The sequence below is a fragment of the Siniperca chuatsi genome, linkage group LG17, assembly GCF_020085105.1.
Source record: "Siniperca chuatsi isolate FFG_IHB_CAS linkage group LG17, ASM2008510v1, whole genome shotgun sequence".
Classification (NCBI taxonomy): domain Eukaryota; kingdom Metazoa; phylum Chordata; class Actinopteri; order Centrarchiformes; family Sinipercidae; genus Siniperca; species Siniperca chuatsi.
This window is the reverse complement of record NC_058058.1, coordinates 25719714-25741834: the sequence shown is the minus strand read 5'-3', so window position 1 is coordinate 25741834 and position 22121 is coordinate 25719714. Positions and strand designations below refer to the sequence as shown.

Below are 22121 nucleotides of genomic sequence, written 5' to 3'. Positions count from 1 at the left end.
CAGAAAATTCCAAGACCTCTTCAAAACCATTTAGAGCATGGGACCCTAAAGCTGACAACTTATAGACAACCAATGAAGCATTGATCAGTTGTATAATAATCATTAAACTGTTTCATGTACATCATATCAGAGTTTAAGCAAAATAATGATTTTAATAAAAGAATAAAAGTAAAACACTGACCATTAAAGAGAGCACAAAAGAGTTCATCACCTCAGGAGCATGAATATGCTCAGCACATTTCATGGCAGTTTGTCACTTAGTTAATGATAATAACGGTTGACATCTTGGCCTGTTTGGTGCTAGACAAAAGTGTTGTGCGGTGTCCAAAAATGGATGTAATGTAAATGGTTCTTCCTCTGGAGAGCATGACAGTGCTCAGTAAGTTGAATTTAAGCCGGGCACTTGTTGATGTTGATTAAAGCCCAACTGATACTGCAGTTTTGAGGCCAATACTGAAATTTATATTTGAGTTAAAAGATATGACGATATATCTGCAGAAATTAGTTTTTTACCTAAACACATTTTTTAATTTAAATTAGTTTTTTAAAGAACCAAAATACTGTAATGTACTGAGTGGGATATTTTACAGTGTAAAAATGTTCGGTGTTCACTGGTGGACAAACGATATAATGTTTCTAAAGACAAACATATCTTTTCTGTACAGCAATGTTTGGTTACTTATTGCCGCCATATGTGCCAATACATCTATTATTAGCACATTTTTCTTGGTCTGGCTCTAATCTTGATGGGGCTTGATGATGGCATAAGAGTAAAGGTAAGGCGGGGGTCACTGGAAACATATTATGAATCATTCACATTGAATTTCATGGCAGTAGTTGAGCTTTAAGGTTCATTATTGACCGTGGAAATACCATTTTGATAAAAAAAAATCTTGGCGCAAGGTCCACTTCCTGGACTTTTTCTGGAGCTTTCAGCCATTGTTTGTGGCCATCAGAGGATTAAGTTGTTTGCTCAGTTGTAATAAATTGTTCACTTATTCAGTTCATGACAACTGAGAAAACTTGAACTTAAACTTTAACAATTGTGGGACAAGACAGAAAGAGAGACAGTTTTATTTGCAACATGGTGGCATCTCGTTGAGATGGAACCAACTCACCGTGGCGAACTATAGCTGCCCCAATCCCTCATCCTCAACCCCGGGGTCCTTGGGGACCAAACAGCAGTCGGCAAACCAGAGATCAGCTTGCCTACAGCTGGTTTCTGGTTAGAGGATGAGACTAAGGCCAGGAGGTGCAGGAAGGGGAGGGGCAGAGGGATAAAGAGAGAGAAAAGCTAGCAGGGAGGTTCTGGAAAGCAGTAACCTTTCCGATGATGAGTGCGTTTCCCATTACTGCTCTGACACAGGATCCGGGGAGATGATTTAATGGCGGCATTTTGTTTTTGCTGACTTCACCCTTTTCCCCCCCTATTAAAACAGAAAACACAGAGCTGGGACTGGGGCTGTGTGGGAAGTGTGGCCAAGCAGCTAAAATCTATTACTCCTCAACTTCTTCCCCATCTCTTTATCCCACTGATTCCACCACAGTGTGGGTGTGCGCTCAAATGGTTCCTGAGGTGCACGCTCTTCCCTCCCATCCTCCTTAACTGGTTTCTGTTTTATCATCTTTTAGCTGCACTGTGTTACCTCCTAACCCATTTAATCATTACACACTGAACATGAACCACAAAGCCCTATGGGTGCCTTATATCTTAATTGATTACGTCATCATAGACTTGTTTTAATGGAGTTGCAGTCTGCTACAAGCTGTTTGTATCTCTAGTGGAATTTCCGTAGTGAGGTACCGGTAGAGTTCACTGAGTTTCTGGTCGCGTCAGATACTACAACGCTCCAGTTTGTCCCGCAGAGGTGAGGGCAGAGACCTGCTGCTGAAATTGACTCTTCTCCAGGGTTGTACCCAGTCCACTGGGGCCCCCTGCTGGAAAATATGAGAAACTTCAGACCTTTACAAAGCACCAGGTGAGAGCTGTAGAGATCACTCCCCTTCCCTTCCATCCCAGCTGTGAATGAGTTGTGTCCAGATGAGCTAATAAAGGCAGCCGCTCTGACTTGGTTTTCTCCATAGGTGCGACTTCAGCAGTCCATTCATTACACCCCCCTCTTGTAAAACAATGGCTCTGTTATAATGTTGCAGTGACCCAAAAGTAAATCAAAAAAGTAGGAGCCTCACAAAGTCCAATAATCCACTCCGTTCTATGGAAAGACACCGGCGCACTTTGTCATGGATGAGAGTCAATGGCTGAGTGCTTTGTGTCATATTGATTTCTGTCACGTGGCCACTCTCAAGGTAATTGCATTGCCATCTTGTGATAAATTCACTGCCTTGTTTCAGCCACTTGGGCTCAGACACCAGGGCTGATGGAGAGAAAAGAAGATATTGAGGCCACAAACCCACTGTCAATACATGGACCCATGACTGTAGGTTCAAAGCAGTTTGGAAGCAACGGGCATCAATAACCTTACAGGTTCTGTCTCATCATTAAGGTTATTTAGCTCAATGCTTAATTTCTGTTTTTGATTTTTGCCATTGTTTTTGTAATGTGATTTTGTTTAGATAAGGCAAAGAGAACGTGGAAGCCAATGCCTTTCTAAATATCTACTCCTCAAAGGGTTTAGCCACAGGGAAGCTAATCAGAACATGCAAAATGATTATGCCTTAAACAAGTAAACACTTACACACATTTAACTAATATATTAACACTTAAAGCAAGACTACGTCACTTTTAAAAACAAGTAAAAAGCTGAATTCAAAAACACAAATCACACCCATGCTAGATTCAGTGCACTCAGGGGTTTTGTTGCTACACCTCTACTTAGTCTGGTAGGACCAGTAGCTTATGGTTGCTAAAGTTAACAAACTTTATGTCCATATTGTTGTATAACATACAGTACAGAATCAGTTTTCTGACTTGTTGTTGTTTTAGCATTTACCATTATCACATAATTGTGTAGGTGCAACAGCTTAAAAGGCATTAAAATATTGCAGTAATTGCATTAAGAGGAAGTAGCGGATTTACATTCACTTCCGGCTCTCAGGAGGAATCAGTATTTATTTGAGTAACAGAATTTAACTCACATTAAATTCACCTCAGGGAGCCACCCTTTGAAAATGGAAAATTGAGAGCCAATTAATTAATTTAGTCTCAGTTAGTCTCATCAAATATACTAAACTATCAATTTGGAACTCTCAATAATAATTAAATTAATAACTACAACCAAAATTTCCATATAAATACCTAGTAAAGGTTGAAGAGTTCCAAATAGTAGAGGTTGGCAGCATTCACTCTTGGGCAACATTAAAGTGGTCATATTATGCTCATTTTCAGGTTCATAGTTTTTTGATGTTGTACCAGAATAGGTTGACATGGTTTAATTTTCAAAAGACACAATATTTTTGCTCATACTGCACATTACTGCAGCACCTCTTTTCACCCTGTGTCTTGAACGCTCTGTTTTAGCTAGAGAGTGAGGCTTCTATTCGATCATTGTTGGAGTTGCACATGCGCAGTACCTAGGTAAGGACTACTAGCCAATCAGAAGCAGAGTAGGGCGGGTCCTGACGAGCAAGGTAGCGTGATCCAAAACAAAGCCACTTCAGCCGGTAACTATGGCTTCGGTTCAGCCGTACATCTTCCAACAACCCGAACCAGCTTCACAACCTAGACTGTAGCAAGACGTTTCAGAGTGGTAAGTTATTAATTTGTAACAAATTTAACTTTCATAGGTAACGTTTTAACTGCGCACTGTCTCTACATCATAGTAACAACTTTATGCCCATTGACTGCCTGGAGGCTATCTAACTTTATTTTAATTTCATATTTAGGTGTATTTGTGGAAACTGCTCAATTCGTGCTTAATGGCGCATGTTACATAGTGATGTAGATACGTTACGGAAGTAAAGGCTGGACTACTGTTGAGCTGTTTTCAGGCAGTATAGGAGCAGAGTTTTCTGTGGGAGAGGGTAACTCCCTTTGGGGTGGACTTTGGGCTTTTTCACTTTGCAAACCTGTTACATGCACAACAAAGATATATAACACAATAAAGGAAAGGGAAAAGCAATAAAGCATAATATGACCACTTTAAATAGACCAGTGTGTATAATCAGAAGCATTTATTTAAAAGATAATAAGAGTAAAACACACAATATGTATTGTAACTAAATTTTACCTTAACTAAACAACAAAAGGGAGTGTGCATGAACAGGTGTGTGCGAGAGAGAGTGTGTGCGCGAGTGTGCGTGCTCGAGTGTACGCATGTCGGGTGTGCGCCAGAAAGAATGTGTGTCTGTGTTTCTTTGTTCTGCCTTTCTTTGTTCCATGTGCACAGGCATGAACACATGTGAAACAAAAGAGTAGCTTTGAGTTTCCTCTCCGCGTGTGTGGCTATGTTTAAGAGCAGTTCGAAAGTATACGTATGTGATTCGTGTAGGATAATGGTGCTAGGTTAGAAAAGAGGATGGTTATTTTTCATGCAAGACCAACATCAACTTAGCAGTGTGGCGGAGCCAACTACCCAATGACCTAACTATGAGAAGAGGTCACAACAATTAAGCTCAGTGAATAAACCAAATTAGTTCATGTACATTGACAAAAGTTAAAAAAGTTCTGTGCTTAGCCATGTACACGGTAAACGCTATGCTCGCTAGGTATGCCCAGTTACCAGTCCATGAAGGGAGAGAGGTTGGTGTGCTCCTTTGTTAGCTGGCGATTGGGTCGGTTTTAATGAGCCAGGCTGGGAAGAGCTGTGTTTCTGATGTCAGTCTTTGCTGTGCAGTGTTCCGGTGGTACAGGTAACTGGTTGGGCCACCCTTAACAGCAACAACTGCAATCAAGCGTTTGCGATAACTTGCAGCGCTGTGGAGGAATTTTGGCCCACTCATCTTTGCAGAATTGTTGTAATTCAGCCACATTGGAGGGTTTTCGAGCATGAACTGCCTTTTTAAGGTCATGCCACAGCATCTCAGCAGGATTCAGGTCAGGACTTTGACTAGGCCACTCCAAAGTCTTCATTTTGTTCTTCTTCAGCCATTCAGAGGTGGACTTGTTGGTGTGTTTTGGATCATTGTCCTGCTGCAGAACCCAAGTTCGCTTCAGCTTGAGGTCACGAACAGATGGCCGGACATTCTCCTTCAGGAGTTTTTGGTACACAGCAGTTCATGGTTCCATTTATCACAGCAAGTCTTCCAGGTCCTGAAGCAGCAAAACAGCCCCAGACCATCACACTACCACCACCATATTTTACTGTTGGTATGATGTTCTTTTTCTGAAATGCAGTGTTACTTTTACACCAGATGTAATGGGACACACACCTTCCAAAAAGTTCAATTTTTGTCCACAGAGTATTTTCCCAAAAGTCTTGATGATCCCCAAGACATTTGGGAAAATGCTCTGTGGACTGACGAGACAAAAATTTAACTTTTCGGAAGGTGTGTGTCCCAACACTTTTTCACACCACTGTAGAATTGGCTGTCGTGTTTTCCAGGTCGGGTGTGAAAGACTAAGAACAAGGCTTTCGAATGAGTTATAATTTAGTTTAGGTTTAGGGCTGATTAATAGGCTTGAGTCGAAGATGGCTGCAACTCCACCTCCTCGGCCACTGCCCTGAGGAATGTGAGCATTAATATGACTGGGCGGAGTAGATTCATTTAGGCTAACGTATTCTTCATGACCCAGCCAGGTTTCAGTAAGACAAAATAAGTCAATATGATACTCTGATATTAAATCGTTCACTAGTACAGCTTTAGATGACAGAGATCTGATGTTTTAAGAGTCCACATTTAATTCTTCTATTTTGTTGTGCTATTTCAGCATTTCTGTTTAGGTTTTTATGTATAACTCCTCTTCTGTTAATTTTTGGTTTTATTAATTTAAGTGGTCGGGGGGGCAGATACCGTCACTAAGGAGTTTTGGGTGGGTAACTACTCTGGAAGCATAGAGAAGCGTCTAGGACTGCAACTCTGCCTCCTGGTCTCAACTCTGAGTTGTCATGGTTTAAGTCCACTAATAAACCCGGCCAGATTTCTAGATATGAGAGCTGCTCCATCCACAGTTGGATCAATGGTGTCTGTCCTAATCAGACCAGATCTTCCCCAAAAAGTCCACCAATTATCTACAAAGTCTACATCATTTGCTGGACACCACCTCGACAGCCAGCGGTGGAATGAAGACATGCAGCTAAACATGTCATCACTGGTCAGGTTTGGCAGGGGCCCAGCGAAAACTACGGAGTCCGACATTGTCTTTGCATATGTACACACAGACTCAACATTAACTTTAGTGACCTCCAATTGGCATAATCGGGAGTCGTTACCGCCGACGTGAATAACAATCTTATTGTATTTACGTTTATCCTTAGCCATCAGTTTTAAATAGGATTCAACGTCGCCCGCTCTGGCCCCAGGAATACATTTGACTATGGTCGCTGGTGTCGCTAACTTCACGTTTCTCAAAATGGAGCTGCCAATAATCAGAGTTGGTTTCTCAGCGGGTGTGTCGCTGAGTGGGGAGAACTTGTTAGAAACGCAAGGACTTCTGTTGAAGCATACTATTTATATCGATAATGCTGTATAACAGATATTATCTTCTTCTTCTTCATTACAGAATTGCTAACGTTTTTCTCTTTGCAACTTGTGCTACTATTTCCCTGTGTTTTAGCATTTACCATTGTCTCATTATGTGACTCAGAACTGTCACATGTGCCCACTGTGACAAGGGTGGGTCAGGGCTGCATAGGCTTGCTTTAATTGTTTTTGTGCTGGTTTTACAAAACACAGCATGCTTTCAACTGCCATTGACAATTCCACACTAAAGAAATAAATTAACATAGATACAATTTAGAAATTAGCTTACAAACAGACTTAATGTGTAAAATTATGTTATGTGACATCATATCTTGGTCTAAATATGAACTAAATACAGACCGCTTTTAATAGATAAGGTTATTCTGTCGGACACTACAACATAAAAACCCCAAGCAGAAAACATTTTGCTGGGAGTTCTAACTACTCTATTTGAGATCCACTAATAAAAGTAATCAAGTACATCAGGAAATCAGTAAGATTTGTTGCTTTCCTGTACTTTGACATGGTTCGCTTAGCTTGAATTATCACACTACATTTCCAAGTCTAAAGAGCTCACACATAATTTTAAATTGTATCCAACTGACTCAATCTAATATTGTGTCATCTAAGTCCTCAGTGCGATTTAATTTAGTTGTAGGGATGTGCCACTGAAAATATTTCTGCAGGCTATGTGGACGAATGGAAGGTCTTGGCGGTTCCTCAAGTGATGGCGCTTCCTCTTTCTGAGACCTGGACAGAAATGTGACAGTGGTTTTAAAGAGGTGGATGAGATAAAATGAAGCCAGGCTAGATTTGTGGGCCATCAGCCCCGCTTGGCGAGGATGGGTCCCGGGGTGATGCCGGAGGGGAGGACGGGATCTAAGAGCTTCACACAGAGATTAAATACCAGATGAAAGTAGACACAAATCGCCAACCGAGAGCAACACGTGTAGCAGACAAAAGCAATCAATTATGTCCCCTCCACCACCTCACCTCCAATAAGATTACATCAATCAATAACCTCTCTTATGAGTGATTGGATTTTGTCTGCTTCCAAAGTACAAGGGAGGGGGAGGGGTGCTGCTCAATTTTCCCAATGATTAAAGCAGGGCCAAATTGCTTTGATAACATCAAGGACCTTGCTGTGGCTGAGTGTGTAAGGGCACTGTTGGGAGCAGATAGGCTGGAGGTAGCAGGGGGCTCAGACAGTGAAGAGACTGAGAACAACACTGGCTATATTACGTAGATCGGCCAGTGAAGGTCCAAAATCACCGTCCTCCAAGGGCCCAGTGCTGCTAAAATGTGACTTTTATGGATCAAACACCAGTCAGAAGCATCTGTTTCTTTTCTACCTGGCTAGTTAACCAGCCTAACGCTGGCTTAAATCACAGACTGTAGGAAAACATGGACGATGTGTCTGTGATGTCATCCATAAGTTTCTAAATGGGTGTTTTGATGATTGACATTGTGGTCGTCTTGGCCTCAAGGGGGGTACTGGATTGAGCTAAAATGGGACACGCAAGCAGTAACCATCACAGTTTAATAATTCTCAGTAATTCTCTTTAAGACTTAAAGTGGCTAAAATATATATTTTTATAACAATGTATCAAATGACAATGTGAAAACAATGTGACAATGCGAAAGGAATCGCTCAAAGTGATGAACCTACTGACAATTATCACCCGAATCTGCAGCTCTCCTCAGCTTTGTGGAGCTTTATAGTGAGGCAGCAGTTTTCAGTAAAACAGCTTTAAAAACCACTGTACACTACCTGCTCAGCACCAGACAGACACTGTTAGCGTCTAGCTGTTGAACATAGTGGAGCATTTAGCAGCTAAAGAGCAAGATATTTCCCACAGGAGTAGAGACCAAAAAGAGAGCTAAAGGCTTAGAGACATTCATGGTTGCAGACAAAGTATCCTACTGACTTTGGTGATCTTCTGACTTTCCTGTAGTACCACCCTGAGGTTGACATGTGGTTTTAAGTAAAATATCTCTACATCTATCGGATGGATTGCCATAAATTTTGTTACACACATTCATGTTCCCCTCAATATAAATTGTAATAACTTTGATGATCGCATGCATTTGTTTGCTGTGTTTTTAAAAAGAAATGGGCACTTTTTGAATAGAGTTCTATAGGTAAAATACTCTTGTATACTTTTAATATTCCTGCACAACATTGAGTGTTGGACCAAAAACTATGTTAACTGAGGAAGCAGAAATCCCACACACTGTCAATCATTTGCACTAATTGGACAGTGTGTGATATTTCTGGTTCCTTCTGAATAAATTTCTTTAAAATCAGAGTTTTCTGGAGTCACCATCTTGTGGCTGTATATGTGGTACTGTATCTTTAGACACTTTGGCATAACCTTCAGTATCAGGCTATAGTGGTCAATTGGTAGGCACTGATTTATAGTGTGGCAGTAACCTCTTTCCTGAACAAACAAAATGTGTATTACCAATGGAAATATTTTATATTTTTGTGTGCAAGCCCCTGGCAGGTGAGACAAAATAAAATTTTGGCCCTGACAGCCAGCTGACAGACCAAAGTTGCCAGACAGAACAGTCCTGTTAGATAGTTGGTTGGTTGCTGTCTTGAATACCTGCGTGGAGTGGTGGAATGAATAGATGACACTGCTTTCTCAACAGAAGAAAGATACTGAAGCATTTTGGGAAATAAATAACAGATAAAACAGCTTTAGATTTGTCTGTTTGTTTTGCTAGCTGTTTCTCCCTGCTTGTGATCTTCGAGCTAAGCTAGGCTAAATGTGTCCTGTATACATTTGTGTTCAAAACACAAGCACATGAAATTGATATCAATTGAATAACTATTGGGCAAAAGAGAAAATTTCCCAAAATGTTCAAATGTTCCCTGTTTCTGTCGCTTAGTGCAGTTTCACACCAGATGGTGGCACAGCAAAATGTATTTGTGCATCCTCGCCTAATGGGTGGAACTGGTGGCTAAGTGATAGCTAGTTGGCAATCTACTGTGGCTGGCAAGCTAATCTGTAACATGCTAGCTAACTAGTAACTAGTGCTAGCGATCCACAATAGCCCACCAAGGTAGCTAGCTTGCTAACTTCCAGTTTATGGAGAGAGATGTATTTACACTCGACTCCTGTGTTATAGTATTAGCTTGACACAGTTAATACTATGACAGCTGCATTCATTCAGGGCTTTCCCCTTCCCTTCTCTCAAAAGTCAGCACTATTAGTCAACAGTGCAAAGTTCACCACAACTGAGCTCCTTATGCATTTACTTCATGAGCAATTCCTCTCACCGCATTGAATAGAATGTCTTTCTTTCAGAAACTGTTGCCAGGCCCTTACAGCAGTGGACTGTGGTTGTGTCGGTCAGCTCTCAGTGTGAATGTGTGGAACTGTCCGAATTTAAAGTTCAATTTTGCTGAAAAAGAGGATGGAGTTTAGCCCACCCTCCGTGGATAAATGAGGATTAAAAACCACATTATCACACACACACAGAAAACCCTGCGTTGGCATCAGTGAGCACTGCTTTAATTCAAAGATCTTCCCTACGATACACAACAAACATTACAAAGGGTTCATTAAGGTAAAGTAATTAGAGAAGCATGTGTGCAGTCATCACAGTCTTGCTAAATAACAAGAGCCCTCCTGTGAATTTGGAAGGTCTTTGGAAAAGTCTTCAGCAGCGAAACTAAAGAGTTTGCTCCTTCCTTTTCGCCTTAGTTGGAGATTCATGTGAAATCAATTTGCGGTTTGTGTGCAACAAAAGGAGTGAGCTCATTAGTGGAGCACACACACTTTGGTCATTTGTCTTCCATTCACTAGGTGGCCGGAGGGCACTTTAAATTCCCATCGTTTCCGAGGCAGATATGCCTGCTCAGCCCATCCAAGATTCTTTGCTGTGTGTGTGTGTGCGTGTGTTTCATTGTGAGTGTGTGAGAGAGATCCACCTGCCTCGGCATATTTGTGCTAATGTGCTGCAGCTGTTAGTTTATGCCCCTACAGCTCATAAGATGCCAGTTATCTATGCCAATTAAATTCCTACTCTGATTTGAGTAAATCTACCACGCTTAATGTGTAAACACTACAGGTATATTATTAGACCTATTTCACAGCTTTCCTTAGTCTAGTGCTAGAGGGCTATCTTCCACAACTGTATGCTTATTAGAGTTTGGGTAGTGTCAGTCTAAATGGAGGTTTGAATCTCTCTCTGTGTTCTGTTGGTTGCTTAAAGGATAGTTCTGGTTTAATACAACTTGTGTCTTATTTTTGTAATTTGGCCATCATTCATAGTGATAAATTACTATCACTATGAATATAATGATAAGTTAATTGCTGACATCTGGGATCACAGTGACATAAAGTAATTCTGATTCTGATTGTCTGATGGGACAAAAAACATGAACAGTCATACAATCACACAGGTTGGAAACAAAAAAGCCAACGGTAAGCTTATTGCCTAGCTTACTACTTAGCTTATGACTGTCCGTTTTAAACATCCATCACAGTTTACAGACACAGTACACAAACAGGGTTTTCCTGTATAATGTGGGATTATACAGGGTTGCTCATTAACAGTTTTACATCCAAACTTAAAGCGGTTTAGATAATCTGGATCTGCTTGTTTCCAACCTTTCTGATTGTCTGACTGCTCATAAATTTCTTGTTCCCTTCTAGCAATGTTGCTGTGTTCCCAAATCTCAGCAGTTACTTTAGTGAGTAAAAGTTATCATAACTGATAGAGATAATGGAAAAAAAATATGAAAATAAGAAGTTGTAATGAACTGGAATTGTACTTTTAAATAAAGGAATTTTTTATATCATCCATTTCTGATGTTATGATGATGTGATGAATTGATTTATTTCTTTATTGATGTCCCTATTTTAATGTATCTCTCCTTAAAGGGATAGTTTTGAATTTAGACATAAGGTGGATAATGTGGTGTGAGTTACTGTCCAGTACTGACATCGATGTTGAGTTGTGTTGGTTGGTTATTGCTTCCACTGTCATTTTTTTGTCACTGTAATGCCATTGTGGCTCAAATAAATAGTTTTTGTTTACTTTGCTCCATAAACTCAGAATGTAGTTGTTCAATTGTCCAGTGGTCCAGTGAGAAATATACATAGGAAAATGGCCAAAAGAAATGCTCCTCCTATCTGATGGTTATAATTTGCCCTCTAGATTCTGTGAGTTGCCAGAAAGCAGAGGGAATTGTACTGTTACCAACTGACATTAACCTGTTTAACATAATCAGTCTAGGTGGCTGATGTCACTCCTACATTTCTGTTAAAAGGAATAAGCTTTCCCAGGGAGGCTGAGCAGTGTGATACACCGATAATTGGAGCACACCCTCAGTTCCCCCTTTTTAAAAATGGGAGCCAACAGCCTGGTCTGCCCTACCGCAGGCACTGTCTCCGACCTCCACATGACATTGAAGAGGCGTGCCCTGACAGCCCAACAACGTCCACAGCCTTGAGCATCTAAGGGCAAATCTCATACCCTCCTGGCACCTTGCTGCTGAGGAGCTTCCTAACTACCTCAGAGACCTCTGCCAGGGATATGGGTGAGGCTCCTCCCGAGTCTTCAAACTGCCTCCTCCACAGAGGACAGGTTGGTCACGTTCAGGAGTTCCTCAAAGTGGTCTTTCCAGTGCTCGACAATATGTCAGCATCAGCATTTCTCCTCTCCTGCTGATTACAGCCTCAACCCAAACCTACTTTTCCCTCCTGATTCATCTAACGGCTTGCTAGAACTTCCTTGAGGCCAACTGAAAGTCCTTCTCCATAGCTGCAGTCCTACTGGATCTCCCTGTACATATCTGCTGCTTCAGGAGACCTCTGGGCCAACCAAGCCCAAAAGGTCTCCTTCTTCAGCTTGACAGTCTCCTTCACAACAAGCACAGACAACCTTCTAACCACAACTCCTAGCAGCCGCCTCCACACAATAGCGGCTTTGAACATGGCCCACTCAAATTCCACCTCCCCAACCGCCCCCAGGAGGCATGACAAATTCTTCCGGAGGTGGGAGTTTAAGACCTCGCAGACAGGGACCTCAGCCAGACGTTCCCAGTTCACCCTCACTACGCGTGACTACACAGCCACATTCCTAGAACCTGGGTCAGCACACCTAGGTCCCTACCTTTGCCTGCCACCCGCCTGACAATGTACCCGGCTGACAATGCACCCAACCCCAATGCCTATCCCTACAGGTGGTGGGTAGTTCTATCAGGCACAGCCCGACCGGCCCCCATGGGTCAAGGCCTGGCCAGCCCTGTTCCGGGCAAAGTGCTGCAGCTCCTTCTTGGCCAAATCACGAGGTCTGTGAATCACTCTTGGTCTAGCCCCTCCCCCAGGCAAACACAGCTCCCAGGGTCAAAGGGACGTACAAACCCCTTCACCACGATAAGTTGGTGATTCTTAGAGGGGTGAATTGAAAAATTCATAAGCAACCCCTTTTTCCAGAAACAGTGTCCCTGTTACTCTGGATAATCCACAGAACACACTGTGAACAGTTTTTTATATGAACTACTTCTTCAGTAGAAAGTAGTTCCAACAAAAACTGTTGATTTCAATAGCTATTATTACTGAAGCTTTTTTTAATCCATAATTGTAGCCACTTTCACAAATCACAGTATTTTATTTATGAATCCATTGACATCCTACAAGCTCGAAAATCTAATCTATGCACCTTTTTGTATTGTATTGACTTTTTGGAAAAGCATAAAAATTTCATAAGTACCACCAGATTTTTCCCTTTTGTTTAGCAGGAGAAAAACACTGTCATAGTTCCAGAATTCAAATTGGTTTCTGTCATACAAGTCAGTTACCAGTATCTTCAGAAAATAGCTATAACTGTATCCACAGAATGCATTTTCAACCTATTTTGATATCCTTGTGGATACTAACTAAACATGAAGTGAACAGAAGAATGCAGATATGTTCAGACTGGAGGTGTTCTCAGCCCTTCCTATGAAACGCCAGCCTCTTCGTCGCAGTCGCAGTCAAAGCCTGAGGCACAGGTGCCATCTACCATATTGCATTTGTCTGTAGAGCCATCAGATGCGATACAATCAAACTGCCTAATTCCTTTCAGAACACACATCAAACACAAAGCTGGCTTCATTGTTGAGGACTAGTAATTGATATCCAAATATTGGCTGCCATAAATCATGCACAGACAGCTTCTTGGACAGAGTGTATAATGTGATTTCATGATATTCATCCTGAAACCACAGCATGAAAAGACCGAACAATCCCAACAAAATGAAACAGAATCAGTGTGGAGGAGCAGTGATCACCCGCTGATTCCTCGATATATCCTGTTCATTTCATTGGCTGAGGTGAGGAATGAATACCTCAACTCTAGAGGAGTGATAGTGATGTGTCTGTTAAGAAGAAAGGTATCATTCAAGGTATCATTGTGTATCCTTAAAACATCCTGATCCTGAAAAATCTATATTTATATTTGTTTCTCATTGGCTGGCAGATTTGCTTTAAAATCATATATTGGGATGTCTCAAATATAGTTTCAGTCAACTGTCTAACCACTGTTGTACATCCATGTGCAAGGTATATTGAATTTAATTGTTTAACTTTACTGTATTTCAAACCTTTGGTCCATATTATTAAAACAGCAGGTAACCATAACACTAATGCTTCACACCTGTTAATGCTCACAGCTGAAACTAACTTAACCTACAATAAGTGTCTTCATTTATAAGATCATGGTGGAGGAAGCTCTGCTCATACTGCTGTGATTAAACTCATGGTGTTCTTTGTCTCCACTTTGTCCATTTTTATATATATTTATATTTACACTTATTTTTTCACATACTTTTCTACAGTCCTGCCTATTCTTTACGTTTATTTGTGTGCACTGACGTGACAGTGAGCTGCTGTAACGAAAGAGTTTCCCCTCGGGGATCAATAAAGTATTTCTGATTCTGATTATTTTTCCAGCTTTGTTGTCCTTGTTCTTAGCTGTTTTGTCTTTTCCTGTGAGAGCAATGAAAAAACCGGAGTCAGATTTCTTGTATGTGTACACATACTTAGCCAGTAAAGCTGATTCTGATTCTGAGTGGAGTCTAACTTCCAGGGCTCCAACTCCAGAAGCATGTGGTCTGGACTAAGAACTATAACAGACTACAAAAGGAAAACCAGCAGTGCTGAGATAATGTCTGCATCTCTCCCAGATGAACTGAATGCTTTCCATGCATGCTTTGATAACAACTTCCTGGCTGAAGAGGTACAAAGGCCCCAGGACCCCTGCCCACTAATATTATCCAGGGCAGATGTGTGCAGATCCTTCAAAAGGATTAGTCAAAACCTTCATCACCTCCTCCCTCCCTGACTCACGGAACCCACTTTAATTTGCTTACAGGCCAAACAGATCAACTTACGACGCCATCACCCTAGCCCTCCACACTGCCCTCTCCCACCTGGACCAGAGGAGCACATATGTGAGAAAGCTGTTCGTTGACTATAGTTCAGTATTCAGTACCATTGTGCCCTCCAAGCTCGTCATCAAGCTCAGAGACCTGGGACTCAACACCGCCCTATGTGACTGGATCTTGAACTTCCTGACGGGGGAGACCACAGGCTGTGTTACATCTCTCTGTGTGTGTCTGTATATATATATATATATATATATATGTATATGTATATATATATAATATATATATATATATGTACAGACACACACACACAAGCCTCCAGAACAGCTTCAGTGCTCCTTGCCAAGTCTGTGGAACTGGAGGGATGAACACCATTCTTCCACACAATATTCCCTCATTTATATATGCCAGCACTTGAGTAGACCTGAGTCAGGTTTTTCCTAAATAAAAGAGCGGAGAAACACATCAAATGCAGATGCTTCCGTGCACCTGGGCTCACTGAATGGTTTGGTGAGGATGAAAACGATGGGAATAAAATGCTCCGCTCTTTACAGTCACCAGATCTCTACCCAGTTTAACACCTATGGAAGATTTTGGACCAACGTGTAAGACAACGCGCTCCACCACCAGCTCCATAAGACCAAATGATATAACATAAACTTTCATCTTCGCATCTGTTTAGTGACGCCTGTGACTGTCTCTGACGCTACATGTCCTTCTGTAATGTTTGTTGTTCTGCTGTGCTCAGGTCTCTCGCAGAAGAGATCTTGATCTCAGTGAGATGAGTTTAAATACAGGTGGCGTATAAATGATGGTGTCCATCCCTCCACTGGAGCTCCACAGACTTTACAAGGAGCGCTGCAGCTGTTCTGGAGGCTCGAGGTGGCCCGGCTTCATGCTAAGACCCTTCATGTTGGTTTTTTCCTTAAATTGTCACCCATCTGTGTATATATATATATATATATATGTATATATATATATATATATATATATATATATATATATATATATATATGTACATACATATATATGTACATACATATGTATGTGTGTGTGTGTTTATACTTTATACTACATGTTTATACCTGCACACATCGCATTATACATATATATTTATTTTACTACCTGTTTACTACAGTTTATTCATTTTGTCACCACTGTACACCAGTCTACCACAGAATTCTATTTTATATTCTATTTAATTTATTTATTTTATAAATGTTATATTTTATTTCTATATTTTAACTTCTGCACTATTTTATGTCTCTTTTTTTTTCTGTCCATTGCCACAATAAGCATAGTATTTTTGTTAAAACAAACTCAGATTTGAGTCAGGTTGTGTGATGACCTAAAGGTGAGGACTGTCACGCTACACGAGCCAAACCCAGAACCTACACTCACCGTCTCCGTCCTCCGAGCCCAGTCGGTTCTTCAGGGACTGTGTCTGCTACGTCATCACTGGCTACAGCGGACCACATCGGACTCGTCCGCTCTAGAAGAGCATTTATTTACCTGTGATTGCTTGCTGTATTATAATAAAGACTGTTGCTACTACAATCCAGTTTACCACTTCCTTGTGTTCTGCATTTGGGTCCTTAGATCGTGCAATACGACAGGAATATGTTTACATACTACATTACTTTATTTTGTGACTGATTTGCACAACAAGCAAGTTACCTTTTTTCCTTTTTTATTTACTCCATATCCATAAATCTCATTTCCTGTCAGCAGGAATACAATACCCAACAGCTGGAAACAGCTGAGGGAAGTCAATACTGCATAGCCACACAATAAAATACATTAAAAGCATTGGTGTATAGAGCAGACTTTTCTTTTAATCATTTATGAGGCTGACTGCCCTTCAACAAGCTCGCCCTGCCTGGTGAACACACACACTCCACAATTAGAGCCAATTATGTCCTAATCAATGAAGGAGATTAACATTCTCCAATGAAAATCTGATAACAGCTTAACAGCCATGGAGGTCAACCTGAACCCTCTCTATTCATCTCCATTACTGAGGAAAGAATGGCAGCGCGAGGGGTTTGGAGACAGTGAGAGAAACAAAAAGACAATCATGACGAGTGTATCTGCAGGGTTCAGAGAGACTTTTTAAGACTTTAGTAATCTTCAGGGCAGAGTTTAAGATCAATTTCTAATCCGTGAAACTACAAATGCAGCCTGACATCACCGGACCAATTCGCAAATGCAAATTAGTCTGGAACCTATCAGTTCATTTTCGATTTCCAAGGGGCGTTATCAACGGGCGGAGACCAAAATGCCTCTGGAAAGACCGACAACCAATCAGAGCAACGAAACGTGTGACGTAACGCGTGAGCGACGGAAAAATGTAAACAGACTACAGCATGCAGAGATGAGGTGTGATGGTGCATCATCGATAAGTCTGTGAACGAGTGTTGCCGTTTTTGCCATCAGAAGCCAGAGGTCCAGTGCGTTTAATGCTGACGCAATAGCGGATTCAACAGAACGTTCCACATCAGCAGCAGCCATCTTGGTTGTTTACGAAAATGCCTCAATGGTGCTCCTCTGTACAGTCATCTTATCAAACCCGCCCCATATTAGATAAACGGTTGTGATTGGCCCGACCCGGGCCACGGCGGCTGGAAATCTGTCTGAACAGGAGGGGGACCAGGCACATCTGCCAGAATAAATAAAACATGAGCTCGCAGATTTGTCTGGTTTCCAGGCAACTACAAATGAGCAGTGTACAAAGAAGAAGAACGCAGGAGATGTATGAATGGAATATCAATCTAAAGCCCCATTCGGAAGAGATTAACAGGGGGAGGTGGGGAATTAAGTATTTTTTTTCCGTCATTGTACTGGTGCCCGTCATTGTACTGGTGCCCAAATAGGCCTATACGTTGGTGTTAACATGTTTCTGTCTATCAGATGAGCAAAAACATTTTTGACTTCACACAAAAGTAAAATTTCACACTGAGCTGATTTTTTTTTAAAAAGAAGAAAAAAGACGTAGAATATGTAGAAGGACAAGCAGCCCTTCCCACAGAAAAAAATCTGAGATCCATTTTAAAATTCAAGAACGTCACTCTGGATGGGATTTAATTGCAGGAGGACCAACTAGTTCACAGAAATACAGAAGGTAATTGTGGCTGTAATTATTACTGGGGAAGGGGTGAAAAATTACCACATACACACTCCGGACGGGAATAAAATCACTGACCAGCACCAGGTAATGTTAAAATCACCCCACCTCCTCTCAAAAACTAAATTAAGTCAGAATGGGGCTTAAGAGTGGACATGCAGTGCAAAGAAACCTGACATGACACAGTGAAAAAATAGCACTTCTGACAAGTAGATTTACTTTATTTCTCTGTAATGATGTAGAATTTATCTGAAGCCTCGTTCCAGTGTTTTAAAACCCAGTTTACTGTATTAACAACTTTTGAAATGAACAACAAATACTGTACATTTAAAAAAAAAAAGTAATCTTTTTATGAATGGCAATGTCTGTCCATCCACCACTTCAATATATGTTGGATGGAATGCCACGAAATTTGGATCCGACATTCACGTTCCTTTCAGGATGAATTGACTTTTCATCTAGCACCATCATCAGGTCCTGCAACAATAATGACATCCCCATCAGCCTCACCTGCTTGCTGTCCTATTTCTTAGTGAAAACCAGTTGGGTGCAGTGACTGTGTTCAGCTTCCCAGAGTCAGTCTGGTAATCACAGTGAATTTGGCAAGTTTGGTGCCCTTGTGCCTGTACAGAGACCAAAACCAAAAGATGAATAAACTATTGTTTGTCAAGAAACAATACAAAACAAATTAAAGTTTTTCAGTGTGTGTCCTCTGTGTTGTCTGATCCCTGTTACCTCACTTGAGGACACAGTCAGTCCAACTTTAGGAGACCCAACATGCATTTATCTGACACTAACAAGGCCTGTATTTATCTGGCCGCTGAAATGAACCACTGGACAGTCAATGACTGTGTAAGGTCAAGGGAGTAGAGTGATTAGAGGGACTTTGGAATGCATTAACAAAGTCTCATGACTGATGACTAACTGCCTTGTAATCATCCATTATAGCTCCTTAGCTGGCCTCGTCAGTGTAGGAAGACAGTGGCTTTATTTATGTGAGGAGTAACACATGCCCTTCCTGTCTGTGCCTCAGGTGTGATGAGTGCCGGCTCTGCTATCACTTCGGGTGTCTGGACCCCCCGCTGAAGAAATCCCCCAAGCAGACAGGATATGGCTGGATCTGCCAGGAGTGTGACACATCCTCCTCCAAGGTTAGTGTGTACAGTATGTGGGTACATGTCTCAGAAAGCAGGGGGGGTTTAGTTCAATGTAAATGCTGGTGGCTTTGCATCCATTTTGCCACTGGTTTGTTGGTACGTCTGTAGTTATTTTCGCCAAATGGGAGATATCATAGTAGTCACAAATTCGCAATATCTCTGACTCTAAATTACAACTAGGAGATTGACATTTTTCCTCTCGACAGCTTATAAATACAGTCCTGATCAAGGCCTTACAAATTACAGAAGAATGTAGTAAGTGCTGAGGTCACAATGGAGCTACCCGAGTTTTGACAGGCTGGTCTTACTGACATCACTGAAACTCGACTCATGAAAGAGAGACAGCTGATGCTAGTTAGACCCTTTCCTTTTTGTAATGCATGGCTAACGCAGAGCTGGTAAAAATGGTAAATGGACTGTACTTGTATAGCGCCTATCTAGTCTTCCAACCACTCAAAAGAAATAAAAGCTATTTTACAAGTGCTGAGGATGATTTAAGTAGTCTCACAGCCTGAGGGAAGAAGCTGCTCTGTAGTCTGGTGGTACGGCAGATATTTATGTATCGCTTGCTGTATGGCAGCAGGGTGAACAGGCTGTGGCTGGGGTGGGTATTATCTTTTTGTATCCTTTGGGCTCTGTGCAGGCAACTTACCTCACCGATATTGCTTATGCTCGGTAGATGGGTACCAATGATCTTCTGAGCAGTTTTAATCACCCACTGCAGAGCCCTCCTGTCCTGGGCCGTGCACATCCCACGCCAGTTTGTGATTTTTCCAGTCAAGATTCTTTCTGTTGCTCCTCTGTAAAAGTTAATAAGAACTTGGCACGGGAATTTTGCCTTCTTAAGTTTCAAGAAATACAACCGTATGTGCTTTCTTTACCGAGGTGGAGATGTGTGATGTCCATGTCAGGTTCTCAGTGATGCTGATTCCCAGGAACCTAAAACTATTCACCTGCTCCACCTCAGCTCCACTGATGTAAACAGGGGTGTGTCCCCTCCTTTTTCCTAAAATCAACAATCAGCTCCTTGGTTTTGCTGACGTTGAGCAGTAGGTTGTTCTCTGTGCACCACAAGGTTGTTGATTTCTTCCCAATATGAAGTCTCATTGTTATTTCCGCCCGATGGTGGTGGTGTCGTCCGCAAACTTCACAACAGAGTTGTCTCCATGTCGGGGACTGCAGTCATGGGTCTACTGCGTGAACAGGAGGGGGCTGAGCACACAGCCCTGGAGTGGAGGACGGTGTGACCGCCAATCCGAACTGTCTGGGGTCTGTTTGTGAGGAAGTCCAAAATCCAGTTGCAGAGTGTGGTACTCAAGTCCAGAGTGCTAAGTTTGCCAGTCAGTTTCATGGGGTGATTGTGTTGAATGCTGAGCTGAAATCAACAAACAGCATTCTGATGTAGGTGTTATTTTCAAGATGTGTGAGGGCTGAGTGTAGGGCAGTGGAGATGACATCCTCTGTGGATCTGTTGGCTCTGAATGCAAACTGGTGAAGTGCCAGGCTGGCTGGGATGTTGTTCTTTATGTGCTGGAGAACCAGTTTCTCAAAGCACTACATCAGAATGGGGGTAAGTGCCACAGTTCGGTAGTCGTTCAGACTAGACACTGCAGACTTGGTACTGGTGATGATGGTAGCTGATAATGATAGACTAGCTGGCTGACACATGTTCTTAGTACACAGCCAGGGATGATATCAGGCCCAGCAGCTTTACTCATATTCACTCTCAGCAGGGTTCTTCTCACATCTGCTGTGGATACTGACAGTGGCCGGTCTTCTGGAGGCATAGTAGACTTTACTGCTGACTTTTTGTGGAGGAGATCAAAACGAGCATCAAATGTGTTTAGCTCCTCTGGCAAGCTTGGAGAGCTTTGTAGCTGCCAGGAATGTTCGTGTACACATGATCCAGTGTATTGTTTCCCCTGGTGGGGATGTGGACGTGCTGGTGGAATTTAGGTAAAACAGTTCTGAGGTCTGTTTGATTAAAATCACCAGCTACAATAAAAATACCATGTGGTTGGTTTGTCATGTGACTGCTGATGACCTCATACAGTTCCTGTAGTGCGTTTTTTGAATTTGCATCTGGAGAAATGTAAACAGCAGCAACAAAAACACTGGTGAATTCTCTGGGCAGATAATATGGTCGACATTCAAAAATTCCACATCTGGTAAATGTTGTCCATCCACTTTAACTGCGTTTGAGCACCAAGCATCATTCATGTAAACACTGAGTCCACCTACTCTCGTCTTACCAGAGTCTTGTGTTCTGTCAGCGCGGAACACGCTCCGCCCGTCGGGTGCGATAGCTTCATCTGGGATGTTGTGATGCAGCCAGGTCTCAGTAAAGATGAGGGCACGGCAGTCTCTGATTTCCCGTTGTTGAGTTAGCCTGAGTCTTAATTCATCCATTTTATTTTCCTGCGACCAGACATTAGCCAGGAGTAGACTGGATAGTGGAATAGCCTTAGGTCCTACCTGGGATAGCTTAGCTCTTAACCTGCCTCTCTTTCCTCTCTTCTGTTTGCGGTGAGGTTGGCCCGGTTGGTCTGGTTGTCTGGACGGGAGATGCCTTTAGCCTTTGATCGTCTCAAGTTCCGCTGCCCTTAATCCAATCCCTGCACTTCCTATTCCTATGTTGATAAGTGTATTACTGTTCTTCAGTAATAAAGGTGAGAAAATAACAAATTAAAACAAAATTGTAGCAAAGTTTATTATACTATCATTTCATTCTGGTTCCAGTCAATAGTGTTCCTTGCATCAGCATTTCTTTTTTCCAATAGATCAAGTTATTCAATCTGTAAAACAAAAACAAACCACTAGTACTAGCTAGGCTTAGAATGAGGGCTGCTAGAACAGAGGCAACACCCCCAGCTTTCAA

General features: G+C 41.8%; 1 protein-coding gene across 1 annotated transcript in view; it reads left to right on the top strand.

The window, feature by feature from the left end:
• Positions 1-22121, top strand: part of phf14 (PHD finger protein 14) — a 112860-nt gene that overhangs the window by 67143 nt on the left and 23596 nt on the right. Inside the window, exon 17 of the mRNA XM_044171054.1 lies at positions 19120-19237. Within this exon, the coding sequence (XP_044026989.1) occupies positions 19120-19237 (118 nt within the window). The remainder of the gene's footprint in view (positions 1-19119; positions 19238-22121) is intronic.